Consider the following 27215-nt stretch of genomic DNA (forward strand, 5'->3'; position numbering starts at 1 on the left):
TGGCATTAAACAGCTTGAAAGATCAAAGACAATTTTTAATATAACTCCGACTGGATTCGTCTGAAAGTAGAAAGTCATATACACCTAGGATGCCTCGGGGGTGAGTAAAACGCAGCCTAATTTTTATTTTTGTGTGAACTAACCCTTTAAGGCCATTTCGTGATTTCAATGATCATACAGTAACCAGCAACAACCACCCTTCCTCTTCTCATCGGAGACATGAGATGCAGCACTAAACAGTCTCACGGTCGGTGCTTGTAATGATTTTTGCGTCTTTCTCGGACAATTTAAATGCTTCCACACTGCAGACATGTTTGCTGCATTAGTGCACGCCTCTATTTGATTGCGTCACATCATTGACTATGTTTACATGCACACGAATAATGCAATTATTTCCAATAATCAGAGTAAGGACTTATTCACATTATAAAGTTTACATGTCAAGAGCAAAGCTTTTCGCTCCCGTTTACATGCAATTTCCATTATTCGCTAAGAATTGTGGTTAATTCTTTACTGCCATTATTCACATACTCCACTGCACAGCACAAATGATGGACTCAGAAAGAGTAGGTATGTTAACTGGCCGCTGTTTTAATTTATTTACATCTAATGCGAAACACTTTTGTACCAGGGCTCGCAAAAAATTTCAAAATCCCTGGTAGCCCTTCGGGCAGGTACTCTTCAGATTTTGGTAGCCCGAAAATTTATTTAACTAGCCCAAATAAAAAAAAAAGACCTTTTTTTAAATATAGAAAATCAGATAGGAGTTTAAATGTCAATCAAAAATATTTTCAATACACAAATATCAACAAATATGAAGGAATTTTATTCCACTATTTACAGGGTATCTGCAAAAATAAATTTAAGGCAATGTATGACCCATTTTAAGAGCTGCACAAATAAAATGAACACAGTATGAGTGGGGTTGGACAATATCTGTAGTAACACAGTATTGAGCCATAAAATTACATGATTTACAGTTCAGATACAGGTTTTCACAAAAACAAAAATCTTATACAACAGCCTTTAGACCATTTTTATGAAAAGGGATAAATCAAGCATATAAATCTCAATTTAAAACATATAAATATTACCGTCTTAATTGTTTAGATTTTTAGAAGGCACATTAACTACTCTATGTGTTTGCTGCGTAAACACATGAGTTGATATTTGCATTGATCTGAGTCATCTGACCATAATCAGCAAGAAAGGCTTGTTGGAAATGCAAATTAATTCTCTGCCATGAGGTGGCGCTTTAGGAGTGCTGAAATAATGCGGTTTCCCCGATAACGGCTGAACACAAAGCAGCACCGTGCTCATAAATGCTGCTTTATCAGGAATTATAGGTCAAATGAAATTAAAATGCCAACGACACGTTTCTGAGGACAGTCGGTTTCCTTCAGACATATTCAAATAAAGACATCCGCGCCGCGTTTTGACTTGAATCATGCAGCGCTCATATTTATTCAATTACATCATTGCCTTTTGAAGTTTAATCCAGCCGTATCACGACTCTTGTCTTTCCGTCCCCAACTGTAAGACCTCTTGAAATTATAATTAAGACATTTCTTATACCATTTAACGCATTTAAAACTTTTTATGGCCTTAAGTTTGATACAACTCACTTTATGAGTTTTTAAGGACCCGCGGGAGACCTGTATTTAAGATACAGGTCAGAGTGGTGACACATTGTGGTAGCCCGACTGGAACACACAATAGCCCCGGGACATCGGGCTAGCGATTTTGCGAGCCCTGCTTTTTCGGCGCCATAGAAATATGATGGCAATTAGTTTGCCTACGCTGCTGTCGCGTTCTACTCGCCGTTTCTGGATGAGGGTAACAGAGACTGGTGACAGCGAGTTGTGTTTTCCCAGAAATGCGATGCTTTCTTTACCGCCATCTGTGTATTATTACAGGTGCGTGTCACGTCACTCATGTATATTAGGGCTGTGCGATATTGAAGAAAAATGCGATATGCGAGAACTCATTTAATAATGCGATATTCGATATGCGATACGATAATGCTTAAAGTGCCACATGCTCAGATGAAACGGTTTTACTCAGCTGTTGCTGAGTCAGTTCTGTGAACTTCTATAACTATCTTGTGTCATATATATATTTGGTTATTTTTATGCATGTATGTACCAAGAGTTCCTGTAAAACCACAACAAATTCCTTGTGTTTGCGCACACTTAAGTGGTGAATAAAGCTCATTCTGATTCTAAGAAAGCACCCCTACAACAACTTCTAAAATGAACGGTATGTGTTTTACTCAAGCATTACATAAAAATGTAATTTTAACATTAGTGTAATCATTTTAACACGAGTTTAGCAACTGAATAATAAAAAGGAAAAATAAAACACTGCGTAGTATTTACTCTTTGAATTCAATATGCACTGATTCTTATTTAAGCTACAAAAGTTATTTAGGTAAGAGCAGTGAGTGATTTTCTCTTTGTCTTTTGTTCATGGCCCCAAATATTGCAAGCTGTAGCGATATGCATATTGCGATATGTACATTTGCGATATTTCGATATATTGCACAGCCCTAACGTATATCACGAGCACATGCACACTTTTGGTAAGAGCGGCAATACTGCGATTAAGGTGTTTATATTTCGATTAACACCAGCGTACGCTAGGGCTGTCAAAATGGCTGAAAAAATAAATAAATCTACAAGTTCCGTTGAGTTTGGAAAATTCTGTGCACAGTAATCATCAGAATCTCTCTTCATCTCTCTCTGAAAATGTCCGGATTTTGAAATCATCCTGCAGATGCTCATTAACTAGGTGATTACAGCACATTGAAAAATATACATAACCGGAAGAATCGATACACTGCTTCGACGAGCACTTCCGGTAACCAATTCCACTGTGATAAAGGTCTATTGGGTGATTGAGTTTGTGTTCCCTGACTTTGATGGCACAATGCAGATGTAAATTTATGCTATCAGACTCACCTGTGCGATCTCTACCTCTCCCACTTTGAAGACGTCCTCCGCCTGCACCGCAGACATCAGCTGGGACACGGTGCAGGGAACGATCTGCTGTGCTCGGCTTCTCTGCACAACACACACAAACATCACACAACAGACTTTATCGTCACCCTGCTTCAATGACTAGAGCTTTCAGGTTGAAAATGAAACGCGACTTGAAAACTAAAGTTGTAGAATGTCATGTGTGTGTCAGCAAAACCAGTCAAGAAAATGTCTGGGACATGTTTAATTTTAAAATAGTAAATATACATAAACTGCAAAACATTTTTATTACTTTATTTATTATTTTTGTGTTAAGCATAGCCCCAGTGGGATAGTAACACTCATTGTGCACAGCAAAATTTGTACACATTCACAAGTAGTGCTATTTCTCTATTATTTATTTAATATACTATTGTAGTATATATGAATGTTTAAACAGTGCTTTTTTTCAATTGTATTAGTTGTTCTATTTAGCTTTGATTTACTTTTATTTCTGTTTTAGTCATTAACTAGTAATTAGTATTTCTTTCAGGTAGCTGCAACATTTCTGATTTTCAGTTTTCATATTTGTACATATATTTTTTTTTTCGTATTTTATTTCAGCTTTGCTACAGATTACTGCAAATTATCTTAATAGTTTTAGGCTTAGTTAACAAAACAACAACACTGTTCCCAAGCAAGAGAAGGTGTCATCATTTATTTTTGGGTCTATTTTCTGAAGAGACAGACTAAAGATAATAAACATCTGATGAAAGACGATAACTTCGAAAGTTTGAAGGACGCAAAGCATACACCATAAAATGCATAAATATGTAATAAAAGCTGCATTTTAAAATATTTAAAATAAATAAATTAAAGATGCATTATAGCAACTAGAATTGGGAATTTAAATGTGCATAAATGTACTGTACTGTTTATTGTATTAATAATTAGTTCTACTTACATTTAAGCTTCTTTAGGCAACATCTGAAGAGTTCAGATGCAAAAGCCTCTAAGTGCCATCTGAAATTTTCTTCTAAAATGAGCTTTTTTATCAGGCTCCCATGTGTAGGTTCAGTAATTTCACTTTAATGGCAATGAATTGGTTCTTTTCGCTGCCATTAAAGTAAAATAACATTGGAGCCTGAGAAAAATGCTCATTTTAGGAGAAAATTTCAGATGGCACTTTGAGGCTTTTGCATCTGATCTCCATTTTGTATTCTTATTCTGCTTCTTTTTGGTTTTGAGTTATATATAATACATAAACACAGACACATCGCCGACAGGTTTCCTCCAGAGCTGAGGCAGACTACTAACCCCTTTCTTGTCTCCTAATTTTATTCACAAATGTAGATTTTTTTTAAATCACCCCCCATGTTTGTAGTATTTAAGAATTATTTGATACTCAAAAACTTTGTCAAAAACAAAAAATACAAAAGCTGGAATCTTGTTAGATTTATTTGATAAATATAATTTATTATAATGTTTTATTAATCCCGTGTTTAATCTATATTTATTAATATAGATGGTTTAAAGAATGAATGTTCTTTGTTTAATGGTATTTTTTTGTTCTTTTTATTTTTATTTATTTTTTTTATTCTGTGTAAGTCTAAGCCCATCTTAAAACTGTTGTCTTTGAATGTAAGTTGTATGCCAATTTGTGCTGTAAACTTGTCATTTTTTGTTATACTTATAAAAAAAAAAAAAAACAGTTTTGTAGAAAACATGGAAATTTTTTTATTTTTATTCTGTGTTAGTCTAAGCCCTTTGTGAAACTGTTGTCCTTGAATGTAAGTTGTATGCCGATTTGTTCTGTAAACTTGTGATTTTTTGTTATACTTCAAATAAAAAAAATTAAATAAAATAAAAGTCCTTCAGAAGCTTACAGGTTGACTTTTTTTCTTCAACAAAAGACATACTGACCCATTTCAATATTTTTAAACTAAGAAAGGAGCCTAACATTTAAGTTGATTTGTTTAAGCATTTTATTTTCGTGAAATCTTTAACTATATAATTTTGTTAATATTATATTATATTATATTATATTATATTATACATAACAAAACGTATTCACGCTCCTTCTTGTGTGTTTAGACAATTTCTTAGTTATTTATTTAGTTAGTTAATATCTGTCTTTCTAATAAATACTGATTGGACAGTGTTTTTTATGTAAGTGTCAATTAAATGCCTAATTTCCTAATAATATTCGGTGTGTCTAGTAGTATCTACACAGATAAAATAACACCGTACAGTGTTTTAGGAGGATCGTGGAAAACTGTTTATTGAAGACTTTTAATTTGAAATAACGTGTTTCCTGACGTCACGACCGCGTCGCGGAAGTGTGTTATCACGTTGTTTTTGTGTCGCGTGGGGTTCTTCAACAGTTCTGTAATATAAGTATATTTTCCTGGTAAGGGATATAAATGGAAGAGACTGCGCAACAAGACCTCGTCTTTCTGGAGCTCAGACAGAAGCTGCAAAGTGGCGTTGTGTTCATTCGGTAAATTGCGGGGTTATTTCTCTGTATTAATGCTCGTTCAGTTATTTATATTCAGTTCGGTTCATCAGAGCACGTGAGGGAAGCAGCGAGAAAAACATCGACATGACATTTATTGGCAGTAAAGCCTAATTACTACCTTTGCTCTGGTAATTAGGTAGTAATTTACATTTTCAGAATGCACGCTATGACGGATCACGAAACAACACCAGAGAATACTAAAAATATAATAATTTCTGGTAGTAGCCGGTTTACTGTACTTGTTTACTGTACTTGTTAACATATTCGGTGGACACTCAAACAGTGAGTAGTGCAGAAATGCAACACCAGATGTCAGTACTGGACAGGGGTTTGGACAACCTTTCTGCTAAAAATGTAGCAGAAAAAGTAGTTTTAATACGTTGTTTTGGCCATAACTCACTTTTTAGCTTTTCCTAGTTTACTTTTTTTTTTTTAAGTCCTCATGTGTCAGGAATAGATTTATAAAAACATAAATATTTTGTGTAACTTGCCAATTAATAAGAACTTAATAACCTTGCATCATGCATAATAATTATATAATAATGTGGACAATTAGGTGGTACAGTTGAAATGTGTCTGTAAATATAGCATTATTTTTACAGCCGTCCACGGTGAATCTTTTCTGATAGTGTTTGATGCTTACAGAAACACACACAGGTGTTGAGAGAAAACTGACTTTAAAAAAAAAAATCACTTTTAGTAAAATTTTCAATTTCAGCTCAACTGTATAATATAATTTTAATAAGGATTTATCTTAAGGTCCTTTTTATATTGTAGTCAACATTTGAAGTGGATTTGATGAAAGGTTACTTGCATGTAATTATGCATAATTCATTGTTATTTTAATTCTAAGTACATGTAACGTGTACCAAAATAAATTGTCACCGAAGAATATTATAGACACTTGAGTGGACACTTTTCAACACCCTTGCATTGAGGCAGCATGTTTTACACGGACAAACATCTCTGAAATCTAGTTTATTATCATGAATGTTTCACCGCTGACTTCTTCTTTGACCCCCTCAGCAGTGACGCTGTCAGGGATGATGCAGATGTGAAGATCGAGTCTAAACAAGACTCCGTCCTGAGTGTCCAGACCCCAGACAGGACCTATCGGGTGAAGCTAACGCCTGCTGTGAGTCTGCTGGAGACGTCGTGCCAGAGGAGTCCTGGATACACTCAACACGGATCACACTTCAGACTGCGGCTCAAGGTGGAGCAGCCGACAGGTGCACGCTGATTATTACCCATAAGCACTTTCTCACCAAACCCCAGCATCTGGAGGTCTTTAAAAGAGTCGCTCTTATTTTTTGTGATCAACTTTTTATTCAGCTTTAACACGAGATGTACACTTGGCTTTGTTATATGCGAAGTAGTGTGTATATATATACTGTATATGTATGTGTGTGTGTGTGTGTGTATGTACTCTTATTTGATTCTCATTGGATTTCTTTGAGGAATGAGTGCATGAGCTGCACACACACACACACACACACCAGATTAACAGATCAGTGAAGAACAAAGCAAAGGCCAGTAATGTGACCTGCTACTCTGAGCTCTGAGCTTCATGTCAGAACAACTCAGAGTCAGCTGACTCAAAACTTTTTATCCCAGAAAACCAATTTAAGTAGCTAGATTTTTTTATTATTTGTGACCCTGGAGCACAAAACCAGTCTTAAGTGTAAATTTTTCAAAATAAAAGCTGAATAAATAATCTTTCCATTGATGTATGGTTTGTTAGGATAGGACAATATTTGGCCGAGATATAACTATTTGTAAATCTGGAATCTGAGGGTGCAAAAAAATCAAAATATTGAGAAAATCATCTTTAAAGTTGTCCAAATGAAGTTCTTAGCAATGCATATTACTAATCAAACATTAAGTTTTGATATATTTTCGGTAGGAAATTTACAAAATATCTTCATGGAACATGATCTTTACTTAATATCCTAATGATTTTTTTGGCATAAAAGAAAAATCTATAATTTTGACCCATACAGCAATTTTCTACTCGTGATTGTAATTTAGAAACATGGATTTTCTGTAAAGCTGTTTTGAAACTATACAGCGTTATACATATTAACCTGAAATGAAAGGAATGCAATTGAATAGTTGAAAATCATTGCAATGATTTATTTTAGTGTTATTTTTAACTAAAACTAAAATTTCTTTGAAATGAAATGAAGCTGAAATAAAATAAAATATAAATATTAGATTAAAAAAAACTTAAAGCACTTGAACTGATATGAGAAATGTTGCCTTGACAACTAATTGAAATTATATAAGTGTAAGTTGAAGTAAAATAAATAAAGAAAAATAAATAAAAAAATTTGAAAAATGTAAAATTAAAATTTGAAAAATTGCAATATTAATAAATAAAATGGACATATGAATAAATATTATGTCAGAACACCTCAGAGTTAGCTGACTCGAACCTATTTGTCCCAGTATTTTTATTTTAGATTTTTTTTTTTTTACTGTTTGTTATATTTGACAATCTTTGCAATGCTCTATAAAAGCGTTATTATTGTTAACCAAAACTGATTATTAATTGAAATAAAGCTCAAATAAGACTAAATATAATAAAGCAATAAGCCCCAAGAAGCCATGGTTTACAGTGAATTTATAACAGCTAAGGGGCGTTGTTAGGCACGATGCGAAGCGGACGCTTAGCTGTTATAAATTCACTGTAAACCACGGCTTCACGGGGCTTATTGCTTTTATAAAACAGTTATTCCATACACGTAGTACGGTTTCACAGAATAAAACAGAGCAAATAAAGTGTAATGATATTAATAAAAACAGTATTCTTCCACCAAACAATGTAGTTGCCGAGCAACACACAGAAGTAAACAAAGGTGTGTGTTTGTAGAGTAATTTACAACAGCTTCGAACGCGGCTCAACCAATCAGAATCAAGGACCGGAACTCTCCGTTTTATAACAATTCAGATAAAACACTTAAAGCAACTAAATAGAAAATAAAAATGTTGCCTTGGCTACTAACTGAAATACAACGTTTAAGTGGAAGTGCCAAAATTACTAAAGCTAAAGCTGAAATAAAAACCAAATTAAAGCTAAATATAAATATTTACAAAGAAATTACAAAAAAGCATAACAAAAATACTACAATTTAAAAATGAAATAACAAATAAAATAGTAACATTTTAATTTGAATAAACACTCGAATTAATAAATAATACCCAGCTCTCTACAGATGCTAGTGTTTTCAGACACTATCTAATAATCAGTATCATCAGATGAGTCATTGGTTATCCAAACAAGTATCATCTCTTGGTATGCTTTAGTTGTGTTTGTTCTGTGTTTATTCCTCCAGAAGCTCCTTGCAGTGTGATTGGACAGCTGCGGGTCAATGTGACGTACTCCTTCCTGTGCCAGTCTTGTGGCTCCATGGTGCTTCAAGACAGGTTACTTACTATTCATTCTTTTTCATTTCCATTGATTTGGTGAAGTAGTGCATGAAAGCATAGTGATAAATTCACTGTCAGACACATTATTTCAGTGTTCAGCTATTATCAGACTATCTCCTAACTCCTAAAGGACTTTTGGGCGAGTTCTTCCTTTGCCCAATGGAAACTGGAATGCATTAGTGGACGACTGGTGCTGCCACCCCGATCCCTTCGCAAACAAGAAGCTGCTCCCGCGAGACGGAGACTGTCTGGTCGGAGACACGTTTCTTCTGTTGGCTCGGGACAGCAGCTGTGAGCAGACCCTCGTACGGGAAGAGAACTCGCTTCAGAAAGCCTCTGCAGAGGTAAGCTGTGCAGTTTAGAGATGCATGATTCAATTAAGCAAAAACAGCACTCTTACTGATTGCTAACCGTCTGATTCCTGCTTGCCAAAACAGTGGAGCTTCAGAGCTCTGAAGACACATGCAGTTGTGATATACACCCTAAGTAGTGCACAGATCTGACTTACACAGCCTGAGGGTTGACAGAGGAGGCAGATGACTTGCTTTCATCACAATAAAGGCTGAAGAGGCGTAGGGGAAATCCACTTTTAAAAACATTACGCTCAGCCGGGCTGTGGAGGAGAAGCGGTCATGTCTTTAAGAGGGATTGATTCTCTTTCTCGAGCTCAATCTGTGTGTAGCCTGTGGCCATGCCGAGGAGATGAAAACATACTTTCCAGCGCTTTTTCTATCCTGAATGACTTCAGCACACAGTCGTCGGTTTTCTTATTGATTTTTTTTTTTTAAGTAAATATTTTCAGCATACAGTCGAAGCAGAAGTTTGAAAACAAGTTGAAAAATGACTTGCCGTTTTTGTGCAGGAGTGTGAAACACTTTTTAAAACAAATGCTTAGTGAAAAGAAGTGTTCAGCCTCAGGAGGTCAAAATAAGCATTACATGAGAATGTTTTATTTTCTGCTCATATTGCATGAGGTTTGCAATTTTCCAAGCCTGTTAGCAAAATAGCAAGTCACGGGATTGCAGATTTAGCTTAAAAAATAAGCTAGGCTAGTTATTTCGTCATCCAAAAATGGGTTTGCAGTTCTTCATAAACTAACCAATGACATTTTGAATTAAGCTATCATTTATATCAAAGTTTAGAATCGGTAAGATTGATTATTTTATTTTTGAAGTCTCTTCTTCTCATTAAGGCTGCATTTATTTGATAAAAAATACAATAAAAACAGTAATATTGAGAAATATTATTACAATTAAAAATAACTATTTTCTATATGAATATACTGTAAAATGTGATTTATTTTTGTGATGCAAAGCTGAATTTTCAGCATCATTACTCCAGTCTTCAGTGTCACATGATCTTCAGAAATCATTCTAATATGCTGATTTGCTGCTCGAGAAACATTTCTGATTATTATCAATGTTGAAAACAGTTGTGCTGCTTTTGTAACATATTTCTCACCTAAGATTATAAATGTCCTTAAATGCATTTGATCAATTTAATGCATCATTGGTGAATAAAATAATGATTTTTTTTCAAAATATCTTAGACCCCAAACTTTTGAACAATAGTTTATATTTCCTGTAAAGTTTTTTTTTCCAGAATAACTTTCATAATAGGGTTGAATGGTAGAAATCCAGTAAACACTTACAAAATGTGTAAACATTGAACAAAACAAAAAAAGATGACTGAACTTTAGTATTCCATTCAACTTTTCATCTGAAGCTGACAATAGAAAAGGTTTAAATCACACTTCAAATAGCTGCTGTTTCCAGCTGAGTGTGTTATGAATATGCCTGCCGAGTGAACTGACTCGACCTGAAATATGTATTACCATGTAACCACTGCCATATAAAGCAGCTTTTGTGTGTGTCCACAGCAGAAGCGCAGCAGCAAGCGTGTGATGGTGTCCTGCAGGAGCTGCTCTGCGGCGCTGGGAGAGGAAGTCACTGCAGGTAAGGAAAGCAAAGCAGTGGAATAATGTGGTAACACACCATTGAGTCATTTGACATGAGTGCAAATGAAGAAAACCAGAGCTTATTTATGTTTAAATCATGATGTCATCCATTACCCATGATGCATATTGGCCATTCATTGTTGCCATTAGCAACAGCCTGAGACTCTTTAATATGCTTTGAAATGTTATGTTACTGACCCTTGGGTATTTATAAAAGTGCTGTGCTTTTGAAGCAAAAATAGTCTGTTTATCTGTTTGCAAAGGTCTATTTTTAGTGATTGTAAGTTCTGTAGTTGTTTTGTGTTTTGCCAGTATTTTAAAGGAATGGTTTACCCACAAATGAGCATGCATTCACTGATCCTCATGTTTTTATAAACTTGAATAACTCATGTCTTCTGCATTGAAATACGTCCTCTTTGATGAACTCCTCGAATCACTGAGAGCCACTTCACAAACTAGAGATATCATGAGTTTCGCCCACATCAGGAATGTTAAATCAGGTTAATTCAGCATTGTAGATTAATTGCACATTGATACTTGTGTGCAGACAAAACGGGAGTGAATGTGGAGTGAGTGAAGAGAAAAGAGAAAAGTGTGTAGGCTGTTAATAATTGTCTTGAGATCAGAAAATATCAGTTTTTACTGTGTTTTCTTTATTGTGTGTATTCAGACTACTGTGTGTTAAAAGAACTGGGGAAGTGAAAGGACAGTATGTGTTTTAGGGTAAAAACTAGCCTATAGATATAGTATTTATGGATGGCTTTGTTAGCGTATCACATTGTGACAGTGTTATTCATATTTATAGCTCGCATTTTAAACCATTTTTCATGCAAAGTGCATACAAATTTAAACCACACTGAAGTAAATGACACTATTGTCTTCTGTAGAGCTGTGCTGCCTTATAGCTGAAATTGAAATTATTTTATAGTTGAATAATTTTACAGCACTAACTGTTATTCTCCTGTTTATTGCTTTGACGCTGCTTTGAAACCATGTGTATTGTCTAAAACCATTTCTATTGTATTTTCCTGTTTATTTACTGCTTTGAAGCGGTTTTGTATAAAGCGCTGTATAAATGCGTATGACTTGACGGTTTAGTTAGTATGCAAAAGTGCTTGACTGCAGAATGCTGCAATTAATCAATCAGAATTAAATATTCCTAATGTAATTACACACCAGTCCGCAAAAGTACAACAAGATGATTTAGGTTTTTGCTCTAAACAGCAGCTACTAATGCATATAGTGTGCATACTGTTTACTACACAATATTCAGTTAAGACTCAATTCCATTCTTAAAATAGTTTTCAATATTTGGCCTGGAAAACAATTCTTGAGCTCCGAATTATATTATAACTTTGTTCTTTATTACAAGAAAGCTCTGTGTTTCTGTGAAATGTTGAAGGTGCACATATTATCTGAGAGGTAATTTCTTATAATCTTGCACCTCCAGCTGTTGATAATGTGCAATTTTCTATGTCTAATATATTTGTCTTTTGTGTTTCAGAGGTGCTGAAGTTTTACATAACTGAAATATTAGTAAAGCCACGTGAAGATGGAGAGTGTGATATAGCACGTCTCAGTTTAGTGTCCGAGCCTAATTCAGAAAGGTTAGCGAGTTCATTTGATTTATTCATTTTGTTGTCATCTGTAGATCATATTCAGTCAGAGAGTTTTTTTTTTTATTGTGTCTCATACAGGCAGAAATTCCTGGAGCGAACTCTAGCGGCCCGGCTGGTCGAGCTGTCATCGGCACAGAGTATATTTCGCTTTTCCATCCAAACCCCAGATGACAAAGCTGTGATTTTGGTACAGACGTTAAAACCTCATACACTGTAAAAGATAAATAAATTGGAAGATGATGTAAATACAACAAAGATTAATTGAAGTATGTTTGACAAGAAAATACTTTTTCAGTCTTGCATCGAAAAAATGACACATTGATGTTGCTTAATTATTTAAATTGAATAGCAATTTTTGAATGAAAAAGTTTTCAGGATTTTTTCAGTAAATCCTTTCGAAATGTTTCAGTGTATATGTACAAAAAGGTTCATTTTGTTACATGTGCAAAATAATGTGATTATTTCCAATAATCAGAGCAAGGACTTAACAGATGTTTAGCATCCTGTTTACATGCAACTTTATTATTCTACCGCTAGTATTCACATATCCCACCCAATGCAAGGGATGTTTCTGACCATCAATATACTGCATTAAATTCAAAAATCACTCAAAAATGTGTACTTTGTAATTTGTACTGTGTACCTTACACTTACTTTACACATACTGGTAAAAAAATGCATAGCCTGAATGCACTGTAAGTTGCTTTGGATAAAAGCGTCTGCTAAATGCATTAATTTAATTTAATTTAATTTTACCTTACAAGCACATGCACACTTTGGTCACAGTGGAATAGAAGCGATTAAAGTGTTAACATGCCTGTTTAAAGCAGCATACACCACGTGTTTTACTGCAGTTATGATTGCTATATGAGCTTAATCGCTTCAATTTGATCAAAGTATTGCGTTAACATGAGGTAAATGTTATAATATTGTCTATATCTCATTATGATCACATTATGAAGGTGCATGTAAACGTAGTCAGAGTTATTCAGGGTCTCTTGCAAAACATTTTGCACCATCTAATCTATTTCTGAGCTTTAGTCAAAAACATACTGGAGTTTCCTTCCCTCTGTGCCAACATGTCAACAGTTCAACTAACTTTAATTAATTATGTTGGTTTGACAAAGCCAAGTTAAATCATGTTAGCAATGTGCTAAGACATGTTAGCAACTTGTTAAAACATACTGTGCAAAATCATGCTAGCAGTGCTAAAACATGTACAATGTGCTAACAGCATGTTAAAACATGCTAGCAATGTGCTTAAACATACTTGCAATGTGCTAAAACTTGTTAGCAACATGTTCAATTATGCTAGCAATTGTGCTAAAACATGTTAGCAGCGTGTTAAATCATGTTAGCAACTTGCTTAAACAGTTTTGCAATGTGCTAGAACATGTTAATAGCATTTTATTGACTTAAAGTAAAATCTTCAAACGAAAGTTCTTTCAAACTTCCAAACAAGGCTTTGTCAAGCCAACCTCAAAGTTTGTTTACAAACTTTAATTTAACTGTTTCTCTGCCATGACAGCAGTCGATCCAAAAGAGAAAACTCTGAAACCAGGAGACTTTTTTTTTTTTACTTGTGATGTCCCCTTTAAGTCTGCTCTTCAGGTAATTTATTTTCTCTTTTAATTATCAGCTGTGGCTTCTGAACACAGACGCTCTGGTCGCCTCATTTCCCGACGCAGCAGCGAGGGGCGACAGCTTCATATCCGCAGATGAGGTTCATCAGTCATGCTGGGCCGCTCAAGCAGTCAAAGTGCTGTACATCCTCTGCTCTGACAGCAAACTCCAAGAGTAAGTCATAGTTCACCCTGACATCTGCGCTTATTACTCATATTAATGTCCATATCTAATCAGACTCCACCTCAGGATGTGAATGAAATCACATGAGTTTTGTAGTGTAATGTAGAAATTGATGCGCCCTGTGTTAATATCTTTGTAGACCACTTTTAAACCTCGGCAAAACAATATTAGGACAACATAAAGCATAAACATCTCTAAAGTTTGTTAGCCTTAAAACAAGAAAAATACATATATTTTCAATGCCTTGTTTTTAGAGAATAAAAGAAGTAACTCCTATCCACTCTAAAATAAAAATCATTATTAGGTTTATCAAAGTGTGTCTGGGTTATATGGAAGCCTGTTCACAACGGAATAAAAAAATGAAGGTAATTGCATACTTATTTCACAATTCTGTTTTTTTCTGAGATTATATCTTGCAATTTTTTTTTTTTTCAGTTGTGAGAAAAAAGTGAATTGTGAGTTAAAAAGTCGCAAGTACCCTTTTTATTTATTTTTTATCTTGTGGTGGAAACAAGCTTCCATAGTGAAAAGATACGGTTTGAAAGATGGATTTGTTTGATACCTTTTTTAATGTTACGAAGCGTAGCTATAAGCAGTGTAATGTTGCGCGAGGAAATGCAGGCAGATAATGTGGATCTATGTGCAGGAGTAATAAAAGTAACATAAATTTGTTTTCAAGCAATTACAAACAAGTTTGTTATAGCTACATTCAGCCTTAAACAAAATAAATGTTTTAATGTAAATGTAAAAATGACTATTTCAGTCATAACAGTTTTAAGAATATGTGCAGTTACTGCGCTTTGCCTTTGCAGAAATGTTTAAAATATCAAAAAGAAGTATTAATAATAAACTGAAGGAACTTCAGCTGTAAAAATGGTTGAAGTATGGCAACTAGTAGCCAGGAAAGCACTGTAAATGCACAAGCTGAGAGAAATGCTGGTATAGTTACTCTCAGACCTCCTCGAGATGTGTAATGTTCCCGTGGTAAGAGCTTGAGGAGACGTGGATGCTGGGATCACAGAGGGACTGTGGGTGTGCGCTCTGCACTTCATTGTGTCTCTGACACCAGAAGGTCGTTATGACTCTCTGCTCCTCTTACCTCGTCTCGCTTACCTTTATTTCAAGTGTACATTAATTCTGCCTGTTTTCCTACCCTGCGCTGGAACGTCTCTCCACCTCGCTGTAAGTAGAGGTGCGGATCAAACATGATTCATGGCGCTCAGATACAGGCCCCGAGCCGTGATGCTAAATAGAGGATAGTCTTACAGGAACCAGACTTTTGACTACCCACATAATGTCTGCTTAGCATCGCAGTTTAGTCTGGCCAAAAACTGCTCTTTTAGACAGCAAGTGACTGACTGATATAAAAATCTGAAGTAATAGAGCATTTTTATGCCATATTAATGGTATATAATCCAGGAATAAATAACACCGACCTGCATCATATTTGCTGAACGAATTCCAAAATCCAAAAATAGTTTGCATGAAAATAGCAAAATATGATGCTTTTCGTAGCATTTTTCTTTTGACAACCATTTGTAAGGTGAAGTCTTGTATTCTCTGTTAATCAGCAGAAAAAACTGCCTCAAAGACATGGTTCCTGTCTTCCTCTGAGCCAGAATACAACTGTTTGTTCAATTCTCGGCCCAAATAATATCATATTCTATGCCTAATCCTGATTTCAAAGTTAAAATTATGGGCAGTGACTGAAGAAAGTGCACAAATGAGCCAGATGTTTTCTGCTACATCTGTTGGTTTTTACTGCATCCAACATGACAGAAAATTACAAATTTAGTGGACCGAAAGCTTAATTTGAAAAGTTGAATAATTTGAATACTTATTTTTGTCATTTGTTGGTTTATGTTATTTTGAGAACTACGTTAAAGCTGATAAATGTAATTTGAAAATCTGCTCATTCTTATTTTGTGAAAAACTACATGATGGAAAGTTGTTATTGATATTTTTGTATTCAGCATAATCAAACTAGATAATATTAGGCCTTTTTTGCACATCAGCAGAATTTCTGTTTTTCAAGATGCAAGACATCCAGTGAATTAAATAGGTAACACTCTAGTAGCATGCATATTACTAGCATATTGGCTGTTTATTAGTACTTATAAAGCACATATTACTGCCTTATTCTGCATGACCATATTTTAGATCTCTTAATCCTGCCCCGTACTTAAATTTAACAACTATCTTACAAATTAATAAGCAGCAAATTAAGAGTTTATTAAGGCAAGTTAAGTTAATAGTGAGCATTGGTCCCCAAACTAAAGTGGGACCTACGGTACATGAGCACACTGAGTTGAATTGTGTATAATGTATAATGTAATAATGTATGCATTTAGCAGACTCTTTTATCCAAAGCGACTTACAGTGCATTCAGGCTATACATTTTTTTACCAGTATGTGTATTTATAAAGCAAGTTGCAACATTGGACGGCAACCACAAACAACCTACAGTCACATAACCTCTGTTCAGGACGTCAGCAGTACATCACAACACAACAAACACTAAATTACCCCCATTATAATCAGCAGAGCTCTTTACACTCATCCGTGACACAGCTTGGAGGTTAAGTTCAAGTTTGCTGATTGCTGTCAGTTTTTTAAAGCTAGCTGGTGTCGGATTATGAACTATATAATATCAGATGCAAGTATAAGAAGTAAAGCAGAATCATTACTGGCTGACAAACATTGCACAGTTTCCAATGTTATGTATTTAAATATTTAATTTACTTTAACTGTGAAAGATTTAATGCTATGGACCTTGCGAACTTTGGCAAATTTAGTGACTAGTTGCTCATTTGCTCATTGCATTAGCCTGGGAAATTTTGAAGTTGGTATGAAATGAAAAATCACTATATTGTCTATGTAAATGCGTGCTATGAATTTTATCTGAACAGTTCATCTGTGCATGTTCATTTTTATTCCTGTGAAACAGCAGGCTTCTCTCTAGTGACACCTATGGGACTTATCCAATAATTTAGTGCACTTTAACTCCGCCCCTTACAGTTGACTTCAAGCTCACTATCCAATCGCCTCCATCCAATCAACAAACAATGCACGGTTGTGGCTAGAAGGGATACAGCTATGTCCGGAAGTGACACAAGTCTTGCGAAATCTAGTTCGCTAGTTGTCGTCTTCACTGTCTGTTCCATTTTTTCCTTTCCATCCAGCAAGATTCTAAGAGATTTTGGAAGGACTTTGCCACAACGTAAGCTGATTAGTTTGCTAGTTGTTTTCCTTACAGTCGATTTAATTTATTTTTATTTTTTCTAATTTTCATCACTTCCGGCCGTATAGCTGAGCATGGACCTCTATAAATTATGATCCAAGCTATCTATTTGTCCTTTGGTGGGAACACTACTCTGTTCAGATATTTTTGGGGAAACCTTAGCATTGTTTGGCTTCAGATATTTTAAATGAATCGTTTACCCCAAAATGAAAATTTTCTGTAAATGTGCTCAAACCATCCAAGAAGCCATCAAAATTCTTCATCAGGTTTGGAGAAATGTAGCATTGCATCACTGTCTCAGCAATGGATGCTCTGCAGTGAATGGGTGCCGTCAGAACGAGAGTTCAAACAGCTGATAAAAACATCACAATAATCCACAAGTAATCCACACCTCTCCAGTCCATCAGTTAATGTCTTGTGAAGCCAAAAGTTGCATGTTTGTAAGAAACAAATCCATCATCAAGATGTTTTAACTTTAAACCGTCACTTCTGGTCAAAATTTGAGTCCATAATCCATAATAACGTTTCCTCCAGTGAAAAAGTCCATCTCCTGTTGCCTCTCACATCAAAATCCAGCCACATATTTCTTTAGAGCTGTTTTGGACTGTTTTTGAATCTAACGTTGCTTGATCTGTGCAGATTTCTCTCCTGATTCAGGTAAGACAGAAAAACTTTTTCACTGAAGGAAACATTATTATGGACAGAGAACTCGTTTTTAGCCAGAAGCAAGGGTTTGAAGTTAAAAACATTTTAATTTAAGCTAATTTCCATTTTTGGGTGAACTATTCCTTTAAGAGATGACTTAAATCGTTAAGATTCTGTAAAGAAGCAACATTTTCATTCGAAGCACAGTCCTAGCTCAGATTTCCCATTGCACTTTGAAGTAGAACATTGTGTCTGATATCAAAAGTAATCAACAGAATTAATTACTGTTATGTAATTGACCAACTACCACAAAAGAGTGTGTCTGACTGAGGAAAAACCCTGGTTGTAGTAGTGTATGATGCTTCTCTCTCTGGGCTTCTCCTGCGTTTCTGCTTTAAGAGCTGCGTGTGCGCTTTCTGTGGAATTACAGCACAGATGTGTAAATGTCAGTGAAATATCCTGAATAGATCATCTCCATAATGTGTGTCAGGACACAAGTCTCTCCGTTTCTCCGCTCGCTCGGCTGTCTTCAGTGCAGCGTATTGACAGATTACTGTGACATGATTAAAACGGTAATGTTTCAAACTGTCAGACTGATATAATTTAAGGTCCAGCTGCTTCTGTGGGTGCAGAGTTATTGCACAGAGGAAGTAACGCTTTCTGTTTTCACCTTCAGTCAGTGTTCCTGAGAATTTTTGTTCTAGCTCACCAAAACCTCATTTTATTGGTCAGAAGCTTTAGCTGCATGAGCAGAAACACTCAGTGGAACCAGAGCTGTTCACTGTGCCAGTTTGACAAAGAAAAATGTAACTAATATAATACAGAACAGTTTATTCCTTTATTAAGTCACATTTATTTCTATGGTGCTTTATATAATACCGATTGTTGAAAAGCAGCACAGTAATAAACAGGAAAATAATGTTAAAGTTGAAAAATCTGTCAATTATGAAAAAACTCATCTGTATAGCAGTTCTACAGCAGAGTTTGTTATTCAGCTCAACTCAGTTCAATGTTCTTTCAATTCAGTTCAATAATAGTAATAGCAGCAATAGTGTTAAAAAGTTCATCAATTTCAGCTATAAAGCAGCTCCACAGAAGATAACAGATAAAAGTTTAGTTATAATCAGCTCGATATTAGGCTATAACGTTCTTAGTTTATTTTATACAATAACCTCAATCATATTTATTTAATTGTGTATTAATGCTAAATTAATGCTTTTTTTTTTTTTTATAAATTACAAAATTGTAAAAAGATAGCACTTATATATATGTGTAAATTATTTTATACAAAATATATTAAAAATAATAATTTAAAGACATATATATAAAAGTAATGAACTGTATGTAAATTTTAAATAATAATCAAGTTTTAGGGATCACAGATTTTTTTTTTAAGCTGAACTACTTATAATAACATGGATTATAGATAGATAGATAGATAGATAGATAGATAGATAGATTGATTGATTGATTGATTGATTGATTGATTGATTGATTGATAGGTCAAAAGTTTACATACACCTTGCAGAATCTGCAAAATGTTAATTATTCTACCAAAATAAGAGGGATCATACAAAATGCATGTTATTGTTTTAGTACTGCCCTGAATAAGATATTTCACATAAAAGATGTTTACATATAGTCCACAAGAGAAAATAATAGTTGAATTTATAAAAATGACCCTTATGTGACCCTTAATGATTCTTAACACTGTGTTGTTACCTGAATTCAGAATCTGCTAAATGTTAATTATTCTACCAAAATAAGAGGGATCATACAAAATGCATGTTATTGTTTTAGTACTGCCCTGAATAAGATATTTCACATAAAAGATGTTTACATATAGTCCACAAGAGAAAATAATAGTTGAATTTATAAAAATGACCCTTATGTGACCCTTAATGATTCTTAACACTGTGTTGTTACCTGAATGATCCACAGCTGTTTTTTTGTTTAGTGATTATATGTGTGTGTGTGTAATTAATATTGTTTATACATTATGCATTTGTTTTTTATTTATTCCTTTTGTATATAAAATATAAATAAATTATTCAGTGGGGCCTAAAAATTTGAAACCAATTTGAAAATGTGGATTTTTCTTTTCATTTAAACTTGAAAATAGACAACAGGTAAAGAAAAGACGAACTATTTAAGATGGTGCACTATTTCAGATCACTAATCAAATGTAAGTGAATTAGTGATATTGCTAATTTTACTGTTCTTATGATAATGTAAGTGAAACCCACTCTGTTTATTTACTAAAAATCAACGTACATGTAAATGGACTCCAGCTTCATGTAGCTCAGATTTGAGAAATTATTCTGGCAGGAGCAGTATGAGAAATGTGTGCCTTCATTTCCCTCTCTCTCACTCATCTTCTTTCTAGTGTTGTGGATGTCTGGGAGAAGGACATTAGTGTTCACCCTCTGCCACTCCCTCAGAGCTCATGTGAGGAGCTCCAGAAGCTTCTGATGTCCAGCACCTCCAGGCTGCCTGCATTCCTGCGCTGCATGAACTCATATCAGGTCACATACCGCTCTGGCCACACGCATGCCAAAACATGTGACTGCTTAGTCATTATACTTCTTTATTTCTTGCTCTTTATTTACATTATATTTATTCATTTAGCAGATGCTTTTATTAAATCTACTACAACAATAATATGCGAAACAATACAAAATTCCAAAACTGTCTAGAAAAGTACAGACTAGGGTACAAATGTACTATAAGTGTGACACAGTAAAGAAACAGTGTACTAGAGTGCTGTAGTGATAGTATCCAAGGCCAACCCACCCTGGTTCCCTTGACAAAAACCCAATAGTGTTTTCCATTAGCTTTTAGATTATTCTGGAAAATAAGCTCTGGAGCCAACAAAAGTTAATGATTGTTAAAGGTTTTGTTTGTCATGATAATCTTTACAAATGAACACAATGTTTTACACAACAAGGCTATAAAAGCAACTGTTCAGTGTGTTGATGTTTAATGTCCAGCAACCTCTGTAGTCCCATTAAGACATTTGATAGCAACCACCTTTATTAAGAAAATTAAAAGCTTTAAAATTCCCACGGGGGTTTTACTGATTTTATGCCATCAAATCAACATGAAAATATTGTGAGCTTCTGTTAATCCCAGACATAATTTCAGGCATTTAAACATAAAAAAAAAACATTGACTTCAGAAAGAACCAGAAGTTCAATTAAACAGAAGTTGAAAAATGCAAACTTGTTTGGCCTACAAAAATACATCATCCTTGAAGCACTCTATCCACCTTATTTTAAAGGGATAGTTCACCCCAAAATAAAAATTTCCTGTTAATTTACTCACCCCAGGCTATTCAAGATGTAGGTGACTTTTATTCTTCAGTAGTTCACGGTTAGCTGAAACCGTGGTCCTTGGTGATTCATAAAATGCAAGTCAGCGGCTGCCCGTCTTTGAGAATAAAAAAAGCATATCAAGGAACACAAAATCAATTATCAATTTTTACGATTAACACAAAATTAACACAAAATTCGTCTAGTTATTTACCTATTACTGCTAATGAATCTAAAGTCTTGCACAGAAAATGGTGAATAGTCATTCACAGAAAATAGCTTGCTAGCTAGCTTCCATGGTGGAAAATGTGGATCTAGTGAGTTTAGTCATGTTGTCCTTAAATGATGTAAGAGTAAAGGAGGAATTCTGGTTAAGCTGTTAAATTGTGATCCATACAGTCACTGGTTGCCTCAGCAAAGATGTATAGCTGTGTGTCTTTGGCGTAAGAGTGGTAGAAAGTTCCATGTGTACGTTGAGAAAGAAAAGGGGACCAAATACCGAGCCCTGAGGTACCTCAGTGGCTAGTTGATGTGACTTAAACACCTCTTCCTACCAAAATACCCTGAATTATCTCACTATGAGGCAGCACTCACTTCAACCAGCAAGTGCTGTTACCATAATGGTGAGGATATGGACTGGAGGATAGACAGAAACACCTGGTGATTTGCAGTGTCAAAGGATCCAGCAGAATAAGGATGGATGATAACAAGGCTCTTCTTACTACCTTCTATATATTACTTTTCATATGTTTTTATCTGAAAGTTTTGTTACCCATCACACCATTTGACAGCATTTTAATTGCCCACGTTCAGCTAAGCTGACATCAGTAGTTCAACCGCAATGCTTAAACTGAAATGCCTTTGAGTGCAAAAGAAGAATGCTTTTCTATAGCCTAATACATAAAAACAAAATAAAACATCTCTTTGAAGCAGATGTGCATTGGTATCAGGCAGATAGCCTGATTGAAACACTTGCCTCAGTTTCTGTTGTTTCTCCAGCATATTTGCTCCCAATTAAGGAAGCAAAACGGCTGTCTCCTGGCAGTCTTTTCCCCCCACCTCCCCATGAAGAGTTTCAGGGCTTGACCCAATGTTGATGCTGATGTGCAGCTTTATCCTCTTCAAAAGAATCTAGATTTCCATTTACATTCTTACTGAGAGTAAAAATAAAAGCTGATAAAGAGGAAAAATTTACCAGAGGTGTGCAGAAATTCCTTAGGAAAAGGGAATTCTGTACGGTCTGCAACACTTGAGGTGTGAGGGAACAAGTCTGACACCAATTTTTAATAATGAATAATTATGTGGTACATGTGGAGTTTTGAATTTTTGACAAATATATATATATGAGCACTTATTAGGTTCTATTTCAGTTAGAATGTTCCCTTGGAAGGTTGCTGGGTATGTATATATGAATGTATGTATGTATGTATGAATGATTAAATACATAAACAAACAATCACATTGTAACAAGGAACATTCTAACTGAAACAGAACCTAATAAGTGGACAATTTGGAGCACTCTACACAGGCAGCAACTCAATCAACAATGTAAGCCTGTTCATCTCAGGTCATTAATAGGGAGATTTACATGCCAAAAGCTTTGCGCTACATTAAACAAACTTATTTTTTGGTCCTTCTTTTGTTGCCGTGGTTTATTTTGACCTTGTTTCTCATGCTAGCAACATGTGTTTGCTCTGCTGTAGCTGTTGCAGGCATTGAACTTTCTCCATCAAGTGGAAAACTTATCACTCATCCTGCCAATTTTTGTAGTGCTCTGATGATAAAATGTCAGACAGGCATCGTCAAGCACGCGTGCCTCTGGGAGTGCTGCGTACAGTTCATTCAATGCCTTTGTTGTGCTGAGAGCAAGCAGACACACGCAAACAACTGACCTATATAGATATAAAAGGTTATCGTTGATCAGGTTTACATGAATAGATGTTTTCCAGTGTTTCGTGGGAAGTTGATCCAGCTAATATCTGAAAGAATCAGAGCATACACTCTTAAAAATAAAGGTGCTTCAAAGGGTTCTTTAAGCGATGCCATAGAAGAACCATTTTTGGTTCCACAAAGAACCATTCAGTCAAAGGTTCTTTAAAGAACCATCTCTTTCTTACCTTTTTGTAATCTGAAGAACCTTATTTCGCCACAAAGAACCTTTTGTGAAACAGAAAGGTTCTTCAGATGTTAAAGGTTCTTTATGGAACCATTTAGACAAAAAGGTTCTTCTATGGCATCGTGAAGCACCTTTATTTTTAAGAGTGTAGAGACCTGTTTTAGAAGTGATGGCAGAGTTGACATTCATATGTTACAGTGTATGATTTGCATCAAATTTAAACAAATTTCTCATTTAATTTCCAGCTAAACTAACTATGTTGTTATATATACACTACTGTCCAAATGTTTAGATTTGGTATGCATTTTTAATGCTTTTGAAAGAAGTCGTTTCTGCTCACCACGCTGCATTTATTTCATTACAAATACTATAAAAACAGTATTACTGTGAAATAGAAATTACATTTTAAGTATCATTATTCCAGTCTTCGAGTCACATGGTCCTTCAGAAATCATTCTAATATGCTGATTTGCTGCTCAATAAACATTTCTGATTATTATCAATGCTGGAAACCATTGTGCTGCAAAATATTATTTTTTAGGATTCTTTGATGAATAGAAAGTTCAAAAGAACAGCATTTAGCCTATTGGAAGTAGAAGTCTTTTGTCACATTATGAATGTCTTTACTGTCACTCTTGAGCAGTGTAGTGCATCCTTGCTGAATAAAAGTATTAATTTTTTGGCCAAAAAAAAAAATACTGATCGTGCACTTTTGAACGCTAGGGTATATCAGTTACAGTGATGTAGGAACCACTCAGCTGTGACTCTGAAGTATGTAATTGAAATACTGCTGGCTTGACAGTCTATTTGATGTTGTGCATGAGTTAGTGGAAGTAAGCTCACTGAAGGCCGTGAGGAACACACTGCAGGGACAAATCCTTGAGCCAGAGTTTATCATCATCCATCACAGGACTCAAGGCCTGCATGAAGCTGATTTGGTTAAATGTCGCTACTGTCTGTTTGCCACATTTTTTTACATTATGCTTTCAAAGTTAAGTGGCCATTTGTGGCTAACTTTTACATTTTCAGGTTGTTATTGTAAATGAAAAGATCCCAGAATTAGTCATTTTTCAGCAGGTGGACATGACAATGCTGCTGTTTTTGAAATTAAACACGTCTGAGAGGTGAAGTTTGGGGGCAGTAAGATTTTGAATTTATTTATTTATTTTTGAAAGAAATTTATGCTATGATTTAGCTAGGATGCATTAAATTGATGAGAAGTGACAGTAAGACATTTATAATGTTACAAAAATTTCTATTTCAAATAAATGCTGTTCTTTTGAACTTTCTGTTCATCAAAGAATAAAATGTATCACGGTTTTCACAAAAATAGATTTCTGAAGATCATGTGACACTGAAGACTGGAGTAATGATGCTGAAAATTCAGCTGCGCATCACAGCAATAAATTACATTTTATCATATATTCACATAGAAATAGGAATCCGTTGTTTTAAATTGTAATAATATTTCACAATATTAGTTTTTTTACTGTATTTTTGGTCAAATGGAGATTTTTAAAAATCTTACTGATTTTAAACTTTTAAATGGTAGTGTATGTGAACACTCCAAAATCAGACTTCTCGAAAGCATTAAAAATACTTTGTTATTGTCAACCTTTGTGTGAAACAATGCAGTGCATTGTAATGACAGACAGTAGTACACTAATTGTTGTTGCATCATGCTGTATGTTTAGACCTACTGTCATCTTGGAAATAACTATTTTGTGACCAATTTTAGAAAAAAAAAACATTTGTTAGTCCATTGAGATGAAGAATTAAGAGAAAGAATTAGTTATATTATTTCCAGTTCATTCTAAACACTAGTTGAGCACATTGCACTGCAGTATTTCATGCATTAAGTTGTATATTGATATTATATACTTCATATTTTGGCATGTGGTAGGTCCTACAGATCCTCTATGGTTTTTTGCACAGTGTACATATTGTAATTTACTGCAGACTTTGTGAGAGTAATAGGTTAGTATAGTGATCTAAACACAGTCTGTTCGTCCTCTCTCTACAGGTGGCCTACATGCAGATGTGATGCATTGAGCTCAGAAACCACTGGAGCAGTTTATCATCACAGTGCAGCGACACAGGAAGTCAGATATGAAAATCTATTAAATGCAAAACATTACTTTTTTTTTTTTTTTTTTTTTTTTTAAAAAAAAACAAGGTCTGCATGATATTAGAATGAAGTGGCTCATATATCTTTTTAATTGGGGACAGGTGTTGTCTAGCTATCTGTAAAAGTGTAAATACCCATCATGCTTCATTACAAGCACATTAAATATCATTCCATGCACACTTAAAACATGTTACTGATAGTTTGGTTCACTTTCTGTCTTAGTAAAAGTGCGCATTCTCCAGAGTTTATGAGTTCGCAGCAGTGTGCGATCCAATGAGTGACGGGAAACTGTGTTCCCAGACGTGAATGAGAAAATATATTCATAGATCTTTCTGAATATGCTCGGAGCTCACTGTGCTTCATCACACATCATGATGACAGGTGGGAACACACTTTACCTTTATAAACGTCTGCATGTCATCAGGGTCCTACGCTTTGTGTGAAACGCACAGAAATGTGATTTACATCGCTTTATTTTAAAACCAGCATAAGATCTTCTGGTGTTACTCATTCATGCAGTGTGAAGAATTTTGAGGTCTGATCTGAATGCCCAAAAAAAACTTCATGATGAGAGCTACAAATAAACAATATAGGCATGAGTTAATAAGAAGAAAAAGACATGTTTTGCCACATGCAGGCCAAAAAACAAACATAATATGAGAACAAGGTTGATCTGATCACATGCGAGCATAAGAGTAAGTGTGTTTACTATTTAGTCTTAAAGCTCTAGAGGAGTTACAGTCCGAAATATCTTGAAAAACCCAAACACGAGTTTATGATTTTCCTGATTAATTTGTTAGATGTTTATACAACCTGATTTCCCTCTGATCATCTGTGGGTTAGTGTACGAGTACAGTAGATGTAGAGTTGATTTTGTGTTTGATGGGAGTGTTGTTCCAGAATCAACATCAGATGTGAGTGTGTGTATTCATAAGTACAGTGAGGTGATATTTTGCATAGGGCTGCATAAGCTACTAAGCACATGTGCTGGTGAACTGCGACAGGCATCTATGAATAGCACTACTTCACTAATTGTAGGAGAAATGGCACAAATTCTTCTTTGACATTTTATTAGGGCCACTGGCAAAATATACAATTATGGAAAGACACTCTACAGATGATATTATACATCAGGAACTTAATGGAAGCGTTTGGCTTCATTCTTCTTGAATGCTTTCATAGTTCTCAATCCTGTGTTGGTAGATATTCTTTCTTCAAGTAGATCCTTCAGTTTTAAGATTGAGATGTTGAACACACTCCCATGAGCAACTTTTATCCTCAAAAAGCAAAATAGCATCAATCACGCCACTCTAGTGTTGAGTTTGAAATGCCACTCTGTCTTTCAGATGATTCCATTATCATGACTGAACTGTAAGTTAAAATAACACACAGTCTGCATTTACAAACATTTGTGGAAAAAATGGGTGGTTCTGAAGAGCTCAGTGAATTCAGTTAAGTAAGGTACTGTTAAGTGTATTGCATTTAGGA

The 27215-nt window shown here is 34.9% G+C and overlaps 2 protein-coding genes across 3 annotated transcripts in view; one reads left to right on the forward strand and one right to left on the reverse strand.

Annotated features, from left to right (window-relative positions):
* The window catches only part of rpa2 (replication protein A2), a 22869-nt gene extending 18585 nt beyond the window's left edge, over nt 1-4284 (reverse strand). Inside the window, exons 1-2 of the mRNA XM_016487068.1 lie at nt 4275-4284; nt 2961-3062 (exon numbers count right to left, since the gene is read on the reverse strand). Of these exons, the coding sequence (XP_016342554.1) occupies nt 2961-3017 (57 nt within the window). The 5' untranslated portion in view covers nt 3018-3062; nt 4275-4284. The remainder of the gene's footprint in view (nt 1-2960; nt 3063-4274) is intronic.
* A 998-nt stretch (nt 4285-5282) lies between these two features.
* LOC107689152 (E3 ubiquitin-protein ligase E3D-like) lies at nt 5283-27215 on the forward strand. 2 transcript variants are annotated; one of them, XM_016487065.1, is made up of 10 exons: nt 5283-5457; nt 6502-6704; nt 8811-8901; nt 9035-9248; nt 10784-10859; nt 12366-12468; nt 12559-12667; nt 14120-14277; nt 20559-20697; nt 25623-27215. In XM_016487065.1, the coding sequence occupies exons 1-10, from the start codon at nt 5381-5383 to the stop codon at nt 25641-25643; spliced, it is 1191 nt and encodes a 396-aa protein (XP_016342551.1). In that variant the 5' UTR covers nt 5283-5380; the 3' UTR covers nt 25644-27215. The 2 variants fall into 2 exon arrangements, with proteins under 2 accessions (XP_016342551.1, XP_016342553.1); XM_016487067.1 differs by having other exon boundaries at nt 10787-10859.

Source organism: Sinocyclocheilus anshuiensis, unplaced genomic scaffold (genome assembly GCF_001515605.1).
Source record: "Sinocyclocheilus anshuiensis isolate Anshui unplaced genomic scaffold, SAMN03320099.WGS_v1.1 scaffold737, whole genome shotgun sequence".
In the NCBI taxonomy this organism is placed as follows: domain Eukaryota; kingdom Metazoa; phylum Chordata; class Actinopteri; order Cypriniformes; family Cyprinidae; genus Sinocyclocheilus; species Sinocyclocheilus anshuiensis.

Bases quoted from the DNA above. Each gene is read 5' to 3' on its own strand.
- LOC107689152 (XM_016487065.1), top strand. From the start codon at position 5,381: ATGGAAGAGACTGCGCAACAAGACCTCGTCTTTCTGGAGCTCAGACAG. The intron at 14,278-20,558 runs GTAAGTCATAGT...TCTTCTTTCTAG, and splicing joins TCTGACAGCAAACTCCAAGA to TGTTGTGGATGTCTGGGAGA. The intron at 20,698-25,622 runs GTCACATACCGC...CTCTCTCTACAG, and splicing joins GCTGCATGAACTCATATCAG to GTGGCCTACATGCAGATGTG.